General features: G+C 37.3%; 2 protein-coding genes across 9 annotated transcripts in view; one reads left to right on the forward strand and one right to left on the reverse strand.

The window, feature by feature from the left end:
• Positions 1–1,221: 1,221 nt before the first annotated feature.
• Positions 1,222–19,767, forward strand: part of LOC139759149 (uncharacterized) — a 28,129-nt gene continuing 9,583 nt past the window's right edge. Inside the window, exons 1-4 of one of the 8 annotated variants that reach the window (XM_071681168.1) lie at positions 1,222–1,357; positions 2,192–2,243; positions 16,094–16,244; positions 18,631–18,805. In XM_071681168.1, coding sequence (XP_071537269.1) covers positions 2,201–2,243; positions 16,094–16,244; positions 18,631–18,805 — 369 coding nt within the window. In that variant the 5' untranslated portion in view covers positions 1,222–1,357; positions 2,192–2,200. The other 7 variants (XM_071681169.1, XM_071681172.1, XM_071681167.1 and 4 more) reach the window with 7 other exon arrangements.
• Positions 4,908–14,374, reverse strand: holn1 (CD2 antigen cytoplasmic tail-binding protein 2 homolog holn1). Its single transcript, XM_071681175.1, has 7 exons — positions 14,236–14,374; positions 10,394–10,610; positions 9,194–9,360; positions 8,456–8,626; positions 7,213–7,401; positions 5,701–5,824; positions 4,908–5,261 (listed from the first exon to the last, which is right to left on the reverse strand). The coding sequence occupies exons 1-7, from the start codon at positions 14,260–14,262 to the stop codon at positions 5,071–5,073; spliced, it is 1,086 nt and encodes a 361-aa protein (XP_071537276.1). The 5' UTR covers positions 14,263–14,374; the 3' UTR covers positions 4,908–5,070.

Below are 19,767 nucleotides of genomic sequence, written 5' to 3' on the forward strand. Positions count from 1 at the left end.
ATTGCAAAGTTACGCAGCTAGAATAGCTGGGACAAAGAAATAAAAGAAGGGATTATATTGAGCTGATGGTTAAACATGTGCGGTTTAATATCATCTAAACCAAGTATGCATGAAATTTTTAGATATACAGTGACTTATTATTGTAAACCCCTCTGGTTAACAAGGGGACATCAGATCCATGACAATTTGCAGTCACCATGCTCAAGCAGGTTTGACACAGTGCTACTGCTTGCAAGAACTGAAATATCACAAAAGCAATTATGATTAAGAAAAGGCAAATCTGTACATTTTCAGGTTCTCCCATACTATTAGGCCTGGGATCATTTAGGGAAAATCATATCCTTTTAGTTTCAAGCCTTCTCCCTGCCCAAATACCCGGGTATTGGGGTTTGAGATAAGGAAAATCAAACCAACTTTGCAGGAAAAGAATCCTGGAAAGTAAAACTAGGTTATTAATACACAAAATTTGATAAATACTTTAGCTTATAGAGATAGCGGTAAAATAACAATTGAGCTAAAAGTAAAACATCTTAAATTGTACGAAAACCTTTTTCACATGGCAAAGGCTTAAAGAATGTATAAGTAGCATAAAGATGAGAAATGACAAATGCATGTGCTCGTGGGGTAAACCATGAGGAGGAATAAGCATCACTGCAGGTTCATGCCAGCATTGATGGAGAGAGTTGAGATATAACCTCGATAACCAAAGAATTAATCTTGCATCATCTATCTAGATCGACCAGAAGCTAAAGATTCTAAGATTTTTGTTCTGAATGTTACTTATTAACGACTCACATGCTGTGATAAAGTTAAATGTTTAAGCAAATGAAAATATCATGTATGTTGGAATCATATTATAGTCAGTTAACCTTGAGTGTTTTCAATTCTTTACGCTGATTGATAATGTTGATATCGAAAGTTTTTATTTTAGTGCAAAAATTCTATAAACATTGACAGCGTCATAGTCACCAACTTCTTTCGTTCAAATACGTAAGTTAAATATGATCAAAGTTTTGTATTTATGCATATATTAACTCAAATACTATAATTAGTCTAATCATTGATTATGTATATATCTTTGCTGATATGCTAATTATATGTATGAAGATTGAAAGAATATATAACGTCATAGACAAGTCACAACGATTACCGAAGCCTCTTCAACGAAATCAAACATCTGGGTTTCGACTCTGCTTCGGAACTCGGTTTACAAATTGGCTCAGTGCTTCGGAGTTGACAAACCACTTGAACCCAAACTCAGAGGGTCAGTGATTCCACGCGACTCACTTCGTCCTTGTCATTAGACAGTGTAATAAGTGCGTTGATAAGGCATATTATCAAAACATAACAACCATAGGTAAGAAAGTGCTCTATGTATAGTGATGCTGTATGTGATGTTAGGCGTTATAATTAAAGGTTTTCAGTTGGTGAAAATAGATTGGCACTGACGGTGGTTTCACTAACCCCAAATAACCAGCCAACCAAAGGTAAAGTTTTGCGCAAAAGCCAGATAATCTAGGAAGCAGATCATAGTGTAATATTAAGAAACTGGTGATCAGAGAGCTGAGAATAATGACACAATGTAAAACTAGTAGATACTGAAACAACATAGAAGAAGAATCATGACAGTTGACATTAATCTTGTCATCCTGTCAAAAAGAATTTCCTAGTATGAAGGATTACGGGAAAGAAGGGAACTGGTGGGTGCAGTATAAGCCTCCAAGAGATTATATGCTGCGTCTTATAACATGTTTTCAGTTTATTAATGACTGAAGTGTTGGAAGATTCCTTCATAAGTACTCGAGTCGCCCTCCCCACCCATCTAATTGATAATTGTAATGATAACTACAATGTAATATGAAAAGTTCTAGGGGGTCTAGTTCTGGATAGGAAGCTGTGTTTTCGGTGCTTTTCACATGACAGAGAATGAGTGAGAGGATGTGGCCTTTTACATGACAGTTAGACAATGAGTGAGGATGTGGCCTTTTATCGTCTGTTCGTGGTGCTAACGCGGGAACTGATCAAGTATGGGAAAAAAAGGGGGGGGGGAAATAATGTAGAAGAATATATTTAGCTGTGGTGTTTAAAATTTTTTTTAATTGTCAGGATGATTTGGAATTATATTTCTGAAGAGAACCCCTGAGTGGGCAGACCAAGATAAGTCCTTTATTTTAGTGTTTTTACGTTACAGATAAATGGCATGAGCACCTCCACGAGGGACAACTGGCTCGTTAGTGTTTCAGGTAAGTTCAATCCAGGTGTTTGCGTTACTTAAGAACAAAACGCATAGATTTTAGCCGAGAAGATGAAAGGGCATATGATCATTCCTTGTACTGTCAGAACATTGGCGTAATAAGTATAGGTGGTAGTACATAGACGGGGTACACAGGGTGGGTATTATTTCAGTAGTCAGGGCATTGGGCCCAAGAGATAGTGGTGCGACCCCATGGGTCCGGCTGAGCCAGGGTCCTCCACCAAGGTAATGGCTTCACTAGACATGTGTTGGCTGGCAGGCTAACCTAACCTAAGGTAACCCAACCCAGTGTGGTGGTATGACCAGGTATATATACTTATTTGATTTTATCCCCGAAAATGAATGCCTGAAAAGGACTTTCATTTCCATGGGTTTATTCTTGCTAAAGACAGTCTTGCAGGTATTGCTGCATTTGTATGGAATCGTAGACAAAGGGTAATCAGCAGTATATTAAATTACATTATTTACAAGGAGAACACAGAGCTTTACAGGAAGGAGTAAAGGTTGCCTACTCCTCTATTTAGGAAAATCCTAATAAAAACTATGTAAAGTGAGAGACTGTAAAACAGAAATTGGCCTTCTTTACATAAGACTGTACATGCCTCGTAAGGTGTAAACTCGTACATGTGAAGTGCTCTTTGAAAAATTTCAGTTTCTCTCTGTGTTTGTATCTTCACTTAAGCTGAAACATGAACAGTCCAACAGACATTATTTTCAAAGCACCATTGCAAATAAATGTGGTGTATAAGGAACATATCAAAGCTTTCCTTTTTCTTGGAAGTATTACCTGTTCAGTCCAGCCAAAAAAAGGGTGATGTTATAAATGTCCCAGCTATTGCCCTATGTGCTTCCATAACTACTGGCTCTGATTCGTTGAAAATTTTCTCCATTCGTCACTTGTTGAAGCACTCAGACTCCCATTTCCTTCCTTCATATAACTAGTGTATCTTTCATGATGCAGTTTTATGGGTGACCTACCCTCCCATGTGACCCATCTCTACTGGTATCTCTCAAAAGGATTTCGTTGAATCTTCTCTCTTGGCCCTCAACATCTCAAATACACTTAAAGGAGCATGGCACATGTCTTTGCCTCTAAAACTTTCTTTTGATTTTTCCAATTTTATTAGTTCTCTAGTTCTTACTTTCCTCTTAGATCACTTCTTTAAAGAATTCATTGATGTAATGATTTGTCATTGTTACCACTGGTGCACCTTCAGGATTCTATTCCATTTTCTACATTCTTTATTCTTCCTACAGAATATCTTCTGTCCTCAAACTCTAATCCTATTCACTTTTACACCAGTGATTCTGCCCAACCCACCCACATACACATGCATATACATACACTTTCACACACGTACATATACATATACATTACTATTTTGCTTTGTCGCTGTCTCCCGTGTTAGTGAGGTAGCGCAAGGAAACAGACGAAAGAATGGCCCAACCCACCCACATACACATGTATATACATACACGTCCACACACGCATATATACATACCTATACATCTCAACGTATACATATATATATACACACACAGACATATACATATGTACACATGTACATAATTCATACTGTCTGCCTTTATTCATTCCCATTGCCATCTCACCACACATGAAATAACAGAAAATCTGATTTCCAAAAGCTGGAGGTGTAATATAGATTCAGCGGCTAATTTTCTTCTCAGTAGCCATTCTATATGTGCAGGGGTCTTATTTGCCCGTATGGAGCACGTCATATACACCTGACATTTCTGACACTTCTGTTTTACCACTGGCATCAAAATCCATCGACTTTATTGATGCCCTAGTCGCCCTTGCTATCTTCTCTCATCAGCCATCTCATTTTGTTTGCCATGATGTCTTTCCTCTTATCTTTTCTTTGGATGTACCAGCCCCTAAGACCCTGACCCTTAGCATGTGAATTGTAGCTGCTTTAGATTTTTTGTGTATGAATTGGCCACACATGTATATTGTCATTATGATACCTCTTTCTTTGCACACCCAAGCTAAAGGAGTTCTCTTCTTCCCTATTCTTGTGTTGCACCACTTATGGGAATTACATCTACAAACATCCAAGAAGCTCAAATTAATCCTTCACCTCTCCCTTTTTTTCTAACATTTTACCTTTTTTTAAGGAATGCTTCTTGGGGCATGCTCATATTTGGCCAATGTCTGATGCTAAAAAAGAAATAACTTCTTTTCTAAATTCGTATGATTTCTCACTCTTCTATTTTAAATAGGAGAGATTTTAATTTCTTTACTATTTTCTTAAATATTTTAAGTTTAAGATTTCTTCAGTCTCTAGCTACCTTAGACTTCAAGAATTATGGAAGAGTATTTGACAAACACTATAAATCTTGAGGCAATGTATGAAATAGTTTTGAAGAATTTGAATCATTTTACCTTCGACGGAACTAAAACTGATTAGCCTGTTTTAAACAGAAGGAAGCAACTGAAAATATGTTACTTTCATCATCGGTAAAAACAATATTATTTTTTGCTCCCACATTTAGTAGTTAAATCAGATTCTTCAGTGTGGTCTGACCACTTTTCAGTGGTTAATTTCTTTCATAAGTTTGATCCGTTCTTTTATCAGATACCATTCATATCCTAAAGATATGTATTTAATGAGGTTTAAATGAAATACTGTTTATTAACATTATGTTTTTACTGGCTTTCAAACAGCTTATAATTGAATCCCATCAGTGAAATTCAATTCGTGTCACAATTTTTTAAAACAGTCACAGAATAAAATCGCACGGCAACAAAATGACTGTGTAAGACAGATAAAACAGCAACAGTTAATGCTTTATTATGCATACAGTTCAAAATCAATACGTCTTGTGGAATACCAAGACTGTCCACGTTCAGTAGTTTTCCTCACATAGGCACCCTTTTTGAAGAATCCAGATTCCTGCCACTGCAACATCTTCTCATTAGTGAAAGGCCCATGTACCTCAGCATCATCTTTGTCTTCCCAGCGGAGTTCCCAACATACTTTTGCTGGTTTGAAAATATTTTTATTAATAATAAATACAAAAGAAATTGTAAAACCACCACCTTGAGAAAGATGGAAGATGTTTCTGATAAGTTACTATTAAAGGATATTTACAATATGTTTATAAAGGCAGTAAGAAATAACAATTATTCCATGAATATCTTGTCAGGAAAAATAGGTATGAGAATTTATATGACAGTAACACCATCCACTCTTGATCAATTTTAGCAGGGAAGCAGTAGAACCTATGAGCGTATTTTCAAGGCCAAATATATTTTAATGCTGTTTATCTCATTTTCTTAGGATGAAAACAACATTAAGGGTTTAGGGAGGGAAGAAAAAAAGCATAGGTGTCAGAGGGTTAAAAAGTCATTTCACCTTTTGTCACTGTTGTAAATATGTAAGCATTTTAACACAAAACTAAAATATATTCATCTTTCTTACCAACTGAGTCCAGTGCTTGGTGCTCTTGAGACAATAAGCTGGATTTTTCTTCACTTTTTGTTTCCTTTTTCACTTCGTCCTCATCAGCAAACATATCCATTGCAGCAACTTTGGATCTCTCCACCTAAATAATTTCAATGTTGTGAATATATCGAACTATCACTAATGCATATTTACAAGTTTCCAGTTCAATCATGGACTCACATCCTCTCTGTGATGAGGTATTAACCCATTAAAAAGCTACTCCACATATTTAAAATTACCCCATTGTGACAATTTTCAATAAATCTAATGTGGGGGCAGCAATGCTATTCCTGTGGGGTGGGGTGGCATAGGAAAGGATTGGTGGTAGGCAAGTATGAATATGCATAGGTGTATATATGTATATATGTTGATATGTATATGTTTCCCATGTTATCATGGTAGCAACAGGAACACAAATGGACAGCCTCATTCACTCACACAGCATGTCACACCCTGTATACCATATAGCTCCAAATTAATGCTACCTCAAGCACACCTCACACACTCGTACATCACTTACATACCTTTTCTTTTCTGCCTGAGCCGTGCAAAAATTATGTACTATCCTTGATAGCATTTCAGTGGATACTGAGAAAGTATGGGGGAAAGGATGTAGAAACACTAAGTTAACTGTAGTTTTTTCCTGATTAATTACTCTGCTCTTTATCATACCCCAGATTTTCAAATTCCAGTCTACTGCCAGAGGTGTCCCCAACTATGTATGACACATAAGAAGTCAATAAGTGGGAAAAAAATTTATGTGGAACTTGCTTTTAAGTGTTTCTTACTCTACTGGTAAATGCAAAGAAAAGACATCACAACAGCCACCCTTAAGTTGCCAGTTTGTCAAACAGTTCATGTGATGTAGTGGCTAGTGGCTTAACAATTTGCATGATCTAGCTAATGAACCTTAGTCATTTCTGTGGAAAAGGTAAAGAAAATAAACTGCGAGGTATAAGGAAAATGATTGTTAAGTTTTTCTGTTAGAGTGGGCCAGAACAGACTCAGCTCTACATGATAATGTAAAGGTGCTACTACCTCAGATGAGAAAGCAGTATTCTATAAAAGAATAAATTAATCTTTTGTATAACTAGAACCAAACTGCACATAGGCATGACACACCTTATCCTAAAAGGCTTCACCAAGGGAAAAAACTCCACCCTCACAGTTCTAGTGATAATATTTATATATATAGAAAAATTAGTTGACACTATTCCTGACACATCCTTGCATAAAAGTTACTTGCCACTGCCCACCTCAAACATGACAAAAAGTAGCTGGCCAATTTCATAAACTGCCAATGTGTTAATACCCTAAAGCTAAAAAACTTCCGTCAATGATCAAAGTAATCAAACATAATGTAGTCATTATAATGAACCATCAATGGAAGAAGAAAAAGATATCCATAACATCTTCAGTGGTAGACCTTCCATATATCTACAAGTAGTCTAATAGGCAGCAACCTAATTTTTCAAATGGTTTACCTACCTTTAAGTTAATCATTTCATATGTTTCCTGATAGACATCCATATTGCCTGACTCAACTATTTTACTGGACAATTCTGTAAGTCTCAAGAAGTCTGACATGTTGTTGCCACCACTGTCATTTCCAAGGTTCCCAGCTTTTTTCATCTTCCATCTTTGTGTTGAAGAAATTTTCTTGTTACCACCAAGCCTCTGCAGAAATAAATACTCCATGAAGCTTTACAGCATAGCTGTTGTTTCTGAGGGAATATAATGAAGGGGATCCCCTTTTTCTCAAGTTTCCTAATAACAGTACAGAAAATCTAAGTACAAGCACTACTAGTGTTATGATAACCTTTACATGATGGCTGACAATGACTGGTGTGCTTTTAGATAATGGCAACCCAACAACAAATGAAGTGCTACATTATCCTTACTTTGTTTGAATATTCAGCTCATATTATTCGTAGCCTTTACTGGTCTCTAACATTGCTAGGAAGGCATGGAAAAGAATTCTGCTGTCCTAAATAACCCTACAATCACCAGTATAAGAAAAACATGGTCATCCACTTGAATGTCGTGTACACAGTGACTCCATAGAAAACGTGCAAGATTGTTGGATGACACATTAAGGAGAACAATTAGGTATTTTTGGTGACTAAAGTGAATAAGAATAGCATGAGAAATGTATAGAAGTAAACTGACAGTTTGAGATGGAAGGATATAGAAGATAAGATTACAGTGATTGGGATCAGAACGTGCAGGATGGTGAAAGGTGTGCACATGATAGGAGTCAACTGAAACCATGTGGTATACTGGGGTTGGTATGCTGTCAATGGACTAAACCATGGCATGTGTATCAAAACCCTTGAGATATATACTTGAGAACTGTAGAGAGTTAAGCTGCTTGCTTTACCACTTCTTCATAATTTTAATGATATGGCCTGGTGGCTTTCACATAAAACAATAAAATAAAATCATCATCAAACACAGCCATTAAGACTGACTGATAGTGACAGTCAATGTTGGTTTAACTGATTAAAAGAAATGTGTTAGCCAATATAAATATAATGAATCATTGCCAAAACAACAATGCTTTACTCCAGAATAAAGCCTCTTGTGATCACCATTTAGAATGGGGAAATACTTCCTCCTTTATAAATAACAACTGTATTCTTGAGAAGCTAGGAGAATTAATGGTTTCACTTCTCACACAAACTTTGAAAAGCCAGTTTTTGTAAACTATGACAAGAATATAGCAACCAGCCTTCAAAGCCTTGGCTACTGTTTCTCCATTCTTCAAAAAGCCAAGGATTTCTGTGTATATTTTGATGTTGCCTTCATTTGGTGTTCTAACTGTCAAGTCATCTTTGTCACTGCCTGCATCACTTTCGGTATCGGATCCATACTTCTTTTCATTACCTTCACGACGCTTGACCTGCAAGTGAAATAAACAAATTATACCTGATGGCCTCTTTGTTACACTGAAAAAGTTCATATTGAACTAATTTTCTACACCATGCTAAATACATAGTTTGAAAGTTTAATCTGCACTAGCTCTCCTGATAATATCTTATAACTTTAACTCCACTTTAACATCAAGCTTTTGCATGAATTCAGATTTCTTGACATTTTTTTTCTTTCTTTACATAAGCTCTCCCTATCCCCTCATAACAGTTAGGTAAAAATATGAAGAGCATTCAGGTTCAATGTACACTGGCAAGAATGCAGATTCCCAATAGGAAAGTTTATGACTGCTGAACAAGTCATAGGTGAGCACCACCAGAAATGAGTAAGTGAACTGTGATGCAATCTGTCTGTCTTCTGACAGGTGCAGATCAATTACAGTTTTTGGTAGTGAAAGAACAAAGCATAAGTATTAGTTGTGAACATAATTAATTCTGTTAATTACCCATGTCTTAAATTTTTTTAAAAAGCTAGAGCTGTCAATGTTTTGTTAATTACAATAACAAACTGTGGTAAGAAGTACATCCATGTAACTTACCTTAACCCAGTCGATGTCATCAAGCCAGGCATCTCGTATTTGGTCACTTTCCTTCTTAAAATGGTAAAATCCATCCCCATCAAAGTGGCCATCTTCTAATTCTTCTTTCATGTTAAATGGTGTTATCTGTGTCTCACCCTCAAAGTCTACTGTGCCTTCTTCCTGACCTACAATTATATGAGTTATCCATTAATAAGTTTATCTTTCAAAATACTCTTATGTCATAGCAAAAAAACAAAAAGTGAAACTGGGAGATTGATGACATATGCAGCTAAAAGTATTAAAGACCTTCCTTAACACATGAGACAGTATCTTCCCTGTTTTGATACGATACTGTGGTTTACTTCCAACCTTGTCCCATGAGCTCTACAAAAGTGTGTTGGCAAATGAATGTTCTTGCCAGTAGGTGCAAAGTTTTAAATATTAGTAATAAAAATGATAAGGTAAGCTAAAGTATGAACTGTATTAACTACAACAGGTATGTGAAAAATAAAGACTTGGCCACAATAATCCTTGGCGACCTAAAGGTAAATAAGCAATGCACAAAAGTAGTAATAAGTTAAAAAAATCTTTGATTCACAGGTAGGGCTTTTGAATTTCAGGCTAGGGAAATAGACCTCAATCTTTAGAATTCATTGATGCAACCACATCTTGAATACTGTGTTCAGTTTTGGTCTCTGTACTTGAAAAAAAAAGAAATTAAATGGAGAGATTACAATGTCAAGTTTCCAAGATTTTTCCCGGGCAGACAAACAAACCTTATGAGGGGCCTCTAAATGACTGCTCTATTTAGCTTACAAAAGAGATAATTTAATACTGGTATCCAGAATTATCAATGGTTTTGATGATCTAGATCTGACAAGCTAGCTAAGGCTTGATTCTTCTGGTTTCACTTATAGTAATGGAAACAAACTTGGGCAAACATTTTACTACAAATGAGGCAAATTACTTTTTCTTCAACTGGATAGTTAACATATGAAATGATTTACCTACCAGTGATTGAAAGTACTACAAATATGTTTTAAAACAGAATAGATGCATATTTTACTTCAAGTCCATAATTAACATTATATGTACCTCCTTAGTCAAATGAACAATTTGCAGGTTTTTCTTTCTGAATCATCTCTATGCCAAGATGTAAACAATGTTCCCATCTGAACACAAAAACAACTCCATAAATAGGTAATGTAAAATGCCAACCATCAATATCTTCATCCTTCAGCACATCATACTTCTTGCCACCAGCTTCATGCTCCTCGTCTTCATTATCATCCTCATCTTCATCAGAGTCTAAGGTATGTTTCTTCTTTTTTGGAGGAATCATATCCTCCATCGCTGAGTACTTAACATCCTTGCCTGGCACATAATCTTCATCATCATCATAACTGTAAGGGCCTGACACTCTTTTCCTTGACATCTGTGGATAACCAATGTCTTTTGAGTAAATAAGATAAAAGATAAAACATATCTTTTCATAAAATAAAAAGAATGTAAATGTAAACACCTGGCTCTCATCCCATGATAAGAACCTTTTTCCCTGACTTATTATGTGTTTATTACCCAAGGGTATAGAAAATATACAAAAAGCAATATACTTACCTCAATACTGGGCTAGTTTAGGTGGGAAGCAGCTAGTGTAGGATTTTTTTACGGCATGATTGTACACACACACACACAAGAACTTAGGCTAGAGTGGGTGCATATATATATAAAGGAGTAAAGATATTGCCGATACAAGCTTAAGAGACAGGGCAACAAGAGTGTAAAAGACTCTCTCCATAACACAAATAGTAATCACACCTAATTTAGGCTGTGGTGTGTGCTGAGAGATGGGGCATTATATATTTACCCAAGATTGTGCATGTTGTTGGTGAGTCCACTCCAGCAGCCATTAATATTAGCATTGTTAAGTTAAATCCCCCAAGATACAACCACTACATACAATTCTTGTTTCATTGGAGGCAAGAGATAATATCTGTTAAACTCTCTACCCGTAACACACAAACAGTAATCATACCCACTTGCCCTTGGTGTTGTGGTTAGTGTTGCTGATCATGAGTGTTCAATCTCCATTGAGGCTTGGCTGGAGTGTGTATATGTGTATATACACAGAGAAGTGAAGACATGGTGTATATATATATATATATATGATATGGTATACATAGGTTAAGAGATGGGGCAACTTGTGTAAAAACTCTCTCCTCGTAACACACAAAAGTAATTATACCTACACCCACAAACATATAGTGCACTCGGAACAATCATTAGCAACCACAGACATGTAACACCTATAAAATTAAACTCTGATCCTCACATTACAATCTTATATCAACATGCTTGTCACTCAGATCTACGCATTCCATAACTAACGATCTACCTCCAAGTAGAAATAAAAGCTTACCCCTGCTGTATACTACCTCTACGCACAAATCCCCCAACCCTAACAAATACAACAAAAAACACATACACTCTGAAATAACCTAAAAACACTAAACAACTGCCCTCCTAATTCAAGCTTTCACATATAATCCTTGAGACACCCAACAAACACTCCCTAAATATATAAATGTCACACTTTACCATCACAGTTCCAGATGTCACCCATCCCTACAACACTGTTTCGCCACATTCCAAGACCCTTCATATCAATGATGAAGATACCACAGCAAAGACAGGGCACTCAGTTGACCTGAACTTTCTGAACACACACACAGCATCACTACATTTTATGACCTGTGGTCATGGCTGCCTTCTTGAGCACTGCAGGAACCTCATAAAAATAGAAGGCACTCTTGGGGCAAGAATTAAGTATATATATATATATATATATATATATATATATATATATATATATATATATATATATATATATATATACATTTTTTTTTTTTTTTTTTTTTTTTTATACTTTGTCGCTGTCTCCCGCGTTTGCGAGGTAGCGCAAGGAAACAGACGAAAGAAATGGCCCAACCCCCCCCCCCATACACATGTATATACATACGTCCACACACGCAAATATACATACCTACACAGCTTTCCATGGTTTACCCCAGACGCTTCACATGCCTTGATTCAATCCACTGACAGCACGTCAGCCCCGGTATACCACATCGCTCCAATTCACTCTATTCCTTGCCCTCCTTTCACCCTCCTGCATGTTCAGGCCCCGATCACACAAAATCTTTTTCACTCCATCTTTCCACCTCCGATTTGGTCTCCCTCTTCTCCTTGTTCCCTCCACCTCCGACACATATATCCTCTTGGTCAATCTTTCCTCACTCATCCTCTCCATGTGCCCAAACCACTTCAAAACACCCTCTTCTGCTCTCTCAACCACGCTCTTTTTATTTCCACACATCTCTCTTACCCTTACGTTACTCACTCGATCAAACCACCTCACACCACTCATTGTCCTCAAACATCTCATTTCCAGCACATCCATCCTCCTGCGCACAACTCTATCCATAGCCCACGCCTCGCAACCATACAACATTGTTGGAACCACTATATATAATTATCATTGACTACCCTTGGACCAATATCTGTGAAAAGAATCTTGGTGGTATGTAAAGGCTCCTGCATCCCAAGGCTGCACTATTTCCCATATCAGGGAAAGGTAGATTCCTTTAGAAAGACAAGTTCTTTGATAAGACTGTACTCCTAATGATAAAGCCTCCCTAAAGGTGACATTTCACTTGCAGTGTAACCTTTGGTAAGCAGAGCCCAGCAACACCTATATGTTTATATGTAACACATAATGCCATCCCAACTGCAGGGTTCACAACACTACCATTTTTGTGGGAGCTGGGAGTGCTACCTACTAAGCTACGGAGCCCTGGAGCCCATAATAGAGAAGTGACCTCAATTTATTTTGTGGACCTCCGTGGTGTAGCAGTTAGTGTCACTGACCATAACACATTGTAGGGCTGCCCAGGGTTGAATACTTAGGTTCAAATCCTAGTTGTGGCAGGCAGTCCACAGCCAATCCAGCTGTTCATCCTACCTTAAAAATTAACATAAACAAAGGGTATGAATCATTATCGTATCATCTCATACATTAATAATACAGGAGGGCTGAGGGTATTTATGTGTATGGTAACAGAAGTAGGAGGTGAAGTGTTGATTGGGACTGGTGTGTCTGGCATCCAGTGATTTACATGATGTTCAGTCACACATATAAACGGCATATTTCGACTAAAATACCAAACTTTCATATAAATCTCAACTGCTAGGGAGGATAGGGAGCTTCCATGAGTTGTGCTGTTTTAAGTACATGTAGTACCGTTATCATTAATATTCCCGTAGTACCTTTATCATTAATATCCCCGTAGTACCTTTATCATTAATATCCCCGTAGTACCTTTATCATTAATATCCCCGTAGTACCTTTATCATTAATATTCCCGTAGTACCTTTATCATTAATATTCCCGTAGTACCTTTATCATTAATATTCCCGTAGTACCTTTATCATTAATATTCCCGACATATTCCCTGCTATGTGAAAACCCTCACTACTATCACCTTATATAATGTAATAACTTTTCATGTTGAAAACCAAACTCCATAAATAATACAGCATTCTCTAAGCATTGAATTAACACTGCAACACAAACTAACTCTGTATCCAGCGTTAATAGTACAGAGGTACAATGGACTACTTGTTAATTATGCCCAGTGGCTAAATCACCACAACTTTATTCATAATTGATGTGTGAGACGTAATCTTTTACGTACCATCAATTAAAGTTACCCAAACTATGTGGTCCCACTCACTACTTGCCTACCAGATATCAGTGTCCTGACTGGCTGTGGCCAAAGTCACCGAGGCAGCATTTCGACTGCTCAGTTACAGGAGAGAGATGACACCATTAAATATTTAATAGAAAATATACTAAATAAGACCCCAATACTGGACGACGCATGTCAATATACACACCACACGTGTGATGATACAATTTACGGATGCAAAATATTTTTGTGTCCTAGTTTCAGGGTATAGAAGGAAAACACACACACACCCAGAACATCAAATCTCTCTACCTTTCCGAGAGGACTGAAAGAAGACATTAAGGTTCTTCCTAAATTCCGCCTGCTTGGGTGATGCCCCTGGACTCCTGCCTCACACTACCACCACCACCACACTGCTCCCCCAGCAGGAGAGCCCCCTCTCCCCCCCCCCCGCACCCAAGTAAACAATAACAAAAACATTTGTGTGTATATATATATATATATATATATATATATATATATATATTCGTTGTGTCTTAAATTATGTGTTTCTAGAGTCTTGGTTATGAAGTGGTGTTGACACATGCGTCAGATTCCTTCAATGGACTTTGGTAAAAATATAAAAAAAAAAAGCCACAAATGGTGACGGGAACTATGCACGGGAAGAATAGATTAAAGAGAAAGTTGTTGGACACACAGGCTCTGAAGACAGTAGTGTATAAGTCGAAGAATAAAGGTGTTTTATTATGTCAAACGTGGGTGCTACCAAACCCCGCCACCATACTCGAGTTTCCTCCAGCTTTTCAAATGCAGAGGTGGAGCGAGATATAATTGATAAAGTTAAATCATATATCGTCATTGATTCGTTGAATCATTAATGTACAATTAGTCATTGCACGTTTTTATTCAAATGACTATTTATAACAGATTTGAGTCTGTTAATGAAAAGCATTAAATTAAGCTTGACACCTGGGGGAGTTGGCATAGTATGACAGAAACGTATCGTGCATTTTCAAGGTAGATAATTCTCATGTCTTTATTTTGCTTGTAAAACAACGTAATTCTGGTAGAATTACACTCCAGCCTATAGGGACATTATCATTAAGGTATACTAGAGTTGTGAACTTATTTTTGATATATTCTCATTATTGTTAATCACGTTCCTACATAAGTTTATAATTTGTTGGTTGGTGCGAATCATGTTATGTTATTAATTGATTTATATATTTAACATTATTATCCTTATGCTACCTCTTGGTTACTTTTGGGACTGGCTGGGTTTAGATAATGGGTAAAGTTCCAGTTTAGGATCAATAGTGGAACACTATGCATATGGGAGAAACGCATTTCAAGGACTCTTTAACCTTACCGTAAGTGAATGGAATATGGAAAAACTTGTATAATGTTATTTTCTTGTGTTTCACCAGCTTGGCTCCATATTTTCCATGATCACCACCAACCCTATTCATTATCACATTGGTACAGATCCAGTTTATGGGCACTACAGAAATCATAGAAAATAAAAAAAAAAAAAATGAACTCATTATACTTAGAATAAATGGATTAGACTTTGGTGATCAGGATCTGAATCATTCATTTCAATTTAAGATGAGTTGGGATGGCTATGATTGATGAAGGAAAATGTGTCGTGAGAAATTCCCCTTAAGAGACCCCATTAGAGCCCCATGCAACTTCACATAGGGAATGCTCTTTTAACGTGATTTTCAATCTATGGTAGAAAATAAGCTCATAAATTTGTTTCATTTTGTCAAAAATAGCAGGACTTCAGCTAATAGTTGTATGATCTATAATGTGCTTCATAGGGTTGGCAATTTCTCTTATTTTGACAAAATTCATAAGCGAGATATTGTGGATTTTGTTATGAGTTTTAGCTATCCATTAGATAAATTTTTTCCCTAATGTGTAAGTTGAATTATAGCAAAGTTTCTGTATATGAGTTACCAATATGCTTAGGATACCAGTAATGGAGCAAGCAAAGCAAAACTGTAAATGCTGACTACAGATAAGATCAGTAGCTTTTCAATATATAAGAAAGATATAGAGATAGGGTCTCAGATGAAGAACTCCCTCCCTGTGTTGTACAAGCACTTAGCCACATCCTTTCTACATATAAAAGTGAAATATTTATAACTGAATTACTTCCAGGCAGCCATGGAAGAGCCACTCAGTGTAGAGAATCTGCTGAAGGAGATGAATGAATTATTTATACAAAAGCACCAGAAAAGCCTACCAAAATCCATATCATCATCAATAGAGAAAATGGTTTCTCGTGCTGAGAGTAGTGAAGGTGCTACCAGAGCGTAAGTTCAGTATATGGTTTTTTTCAGTGAAAACCAAAATATATCTTGTAGGTTTGATGCATGTTTCTTCAGGATCATTTTGTCCCACGAGAGATCTGTCGAACCTCTGGAGCTTGGGAACCTCTTAACCGCTTATACCTTCTTGGCGAGGTTATTGGCTCTCACTGCTTGTTAGCCATTTGTTAGGCAGTGAGCTCAGGTCAACTAAGGTCCACTCATTGAGCATTTAACATCATTGTCCCTGCCAGTTGACACCAACATGCCTTATACTTCCTCAGGGGATGGGATACAAATTGAATGATATTTTGCAATAACGCAATCAGAATATATCTGATAACGTAGTTTATATAGTTGACAGTCTCTTTTATTATTTTTCTCTTCCATTATCCACCTCAGAGAATGTCCTCTTCTTTAAACTTGGTTCTGTTTGAAATTTCTGTGGGTTAAGAATCCTCAAACCCATTTTCTAATGTTACACTTATATATTGTCTTGCCATATTTGCTAATCATACCGCATAGTTAATTTTGTCAAATGCCTCACCATAGTCAAGGAAGACAGTGTCCATTCTCTTCCTTTGCATAGAGTTTCATGTGTATCATTGCTGTACACTAGTGGATACATTTATGTACTTGGTACTGATCAGTGCTAACCTTCATTTATGGATTTGTTGCTAAGTAGATGCTCCTGAAAATTATTTTTATCACTGTTTTTCATTGTTTTGATGTTAGTTTGGATTTCACCTTTGTGTGTTACTGTTATTTGGAATTTTTTTTTATATGATTGCCTTATTGTGTTGGTCTGTGCTTTGCCTCGGAAACATTATCGTAGGTTTTGTCATTATATATCTCTTTTTAAGTTACAATGTATTGCTTGGATCTTGTTAAGTTGGGGTCTTGCTAAGATGGTCATTTGTTTCAGTTAGATCCCGTTTTGTTGTGTCAGTATTTGTAGAGGCATGCTCACCATGATTATCAGATATTTCATAATTCATGTATTCTATCTTTTGTACTGAACACTCTGTATACTAGGTGAGTAATACTTGGCAAATTTTTTCAGGGTCACTTTGATAGTGATTTTTCCATTTTCGAATGTTGAATTTCTGATTTTTTTGCTCTTTGGCTCTCTGCTTTATTCATATGTTCAAAGAGAACTTTAGATTTTGGCCCATACTCAGTTTAATTTCTTTTTAAATTTCTGTTCTCATCTTTGCAGCACCATAGTTTCGCTATCAGTATTCCTTCTCTTTTTCTTGTAGTTCTTGTATCATATTTCTCTTTGTTGCACACATTTCCTTCTCCCATTCTCTTCTATATATGTATTACTTTCTATCTCTTCTTATCTTTCTCATTATATTATATTTTTAATCCTTGAATCATTTGATGTTTTCCTGTGAAAATTATTTTTCTTTTTTGATTACTCTTGTTGAAAACCTCATTCAACTTTGTATATGCTATAATTATATTGGCTTCATTCCACTTCATTTTGTTTAATTAGAAATTTAAGTTTCAAAATTTACTTCTTCCCTGGAAAAGTACTCTTTGTCTTCTTTAAAATCTGCTCTGTAGTTCATAGGCTTTTCTATGTTGAAATCTGGCTTACTAGTTTTGTAAATTCACTGTCTTTCATGAATGCAATATCATTTGTATTTAGGTCAATGGTTCTGTTGTGTCTTGGGTTTTTTGCATAATTTGATGTCTCACTTGTGGTCATTTACTTTTTAATTTTCCTTTCATCTGCTTATTCCTTGTTTGCTTTTTTAGAATTGAAATTTGCCTCCATAATCTCTTCTTCTCTCTTCCCATTCAACAAAGTTAAGACTGGAGTCAGGTTTGTGTATAGTACTTATTAACTCTTCTTGTTTTGTTCGTATCTTAGTACCTCCACCTTAGTCTAAGGTGGTATGTATGTCACTGTGAATGATATTTTAGGATGGTATGCTAAGTGCTATTGTCATTTTCTTATTTATTGACTTGTTTTTATTAACCCATTTCCTTCTAACTTGCTCTTTACATAAATTGCTACACCACCATGTTTGAATTTGTATGCTATGAAAGTTTTATAATGTAGCCTTATAGGTCTACCTCTAAGAGACTGAAGGGGATAAGGAGAGATGGAGTAGATGAGCCTTCTTAGTATTGAGGCCTCAGATTTCTGGAGGGTGAGAGGCATGCATTCAAATGAAAGAACTGGACATTGTACTGCAGTATGTGCAGTGGTTAAAGTAAGCTATGGAGTAGTCTGTGGGACTTGTCTGTTGATAGCTAGAGTGAGACCATTGTTCAATTGTTTCTTATTTTGTTATGGTTAAGTGGAAAACTGGTAGGTATTAAAAACAGTGTAGGCATTTCCATAAGTTTACTCATAGTGATTTATTATCATCCACAGATTAGACACGTTTTCAAAACAGATGAGTGAGAAGAATCTGGTGAAGATAGTAAGTGCTGATGTACCTGCAGGTATCCTACCACCTGGTCACACTGGAATCCTTCATGATACTAAAGTTAGTGGATGGGCCCCTGATGATGAGATCTACAGTGAGCATCCAAACATCCGCAGAATGGTAAGTCTTTTTTTTTTATCTATTAATTTTTTGTATCTTTCCTAGTTTGAAAAGTCCTGCCAGCTTGAGAAAATGCCTAGGAATTGGGGGGATTCTGACTCTTCCAATGAGAAAACTGCCTGTGGCCCATCACTAAAGCACCTCACCAGTGGTAGTAGTGTTCTGACCTGGTCAGCCCTTAACCATTCAGTAACCCTTCATTAGCAGTGAGGATATTCCTTCAGAGGCCCAGTCCTCTGTTCTTAACGCTACCTTGCTAACGCGGGAAATGGCAAATAGTTTGGTGACTGGGTTTGGTGGGGTGTGTGGGAGAAGAAAGTTGGGAGTGGGTGTGAATGGGAGCAGGGTTATTGGGTGCAGTGGGGTTGGGGGTCAAGTCAGTTGGGAGGTGAGTTTGAATGGAGAAAAACTGGAGGAGGTGAAGGGTTTTAGATGTCTGGGGGTGGATCTGGCGGCGGATGGAACCGTGGGGGCGGGGGTGGGTCATAGGGGGGGGGGGGGGGGGGGGGGGGGGGGGACGAAGATTCTGGGAGCCTTGGAGAATGTGTGGAAGTCGAGAACGTTATCTCGGAGAGCAAAGGTGGGTGTGTTTGAGGGAATAGTGGTTCCAACAATGTTGTATGGTTGCGAGGCGTGGACTGTGGATGGAGTTGTGCGCAGGAGGATGGATGTGCTGGAGGTGAGATGTTTGAGGGCAATGTGTGGTGTGAGGTGGTTTGATCGAGTGAGTGACGTAAGGGTGGGAGAGATGTGTGGAGGTGAAGGGAGCGTGGTTGGGAGAGCAGAGGAGGGTGTTTTGAGGTGGTTTGGGCACATGGAGAGAATGAGTGAGGAAAGATTGACCGAGAGGATGTGTGTGTCGGGGGTGGAGGGAACGGGGAGAAGAGGGAGACCAAATTGGAGGTGGAGGGATGGAGTGAGGGAGATTTTGTGTGATCGGGGCCTGAACATGCAGGAGGGTG

This window comes from Panulirus ornatus, chromosome 32 (assembly GCF_036320965.1).
Source record: "Panulirus ornatus isolate Po-2019 chromosome 32, ASM3632096v1, whole genome shotgun sequence".
NCBI lineage: Eukaryota > Metazoa > Arthropoda > Malacostraca > Decapoda > Palinuridae > Panulirus > Panulirus ornatus.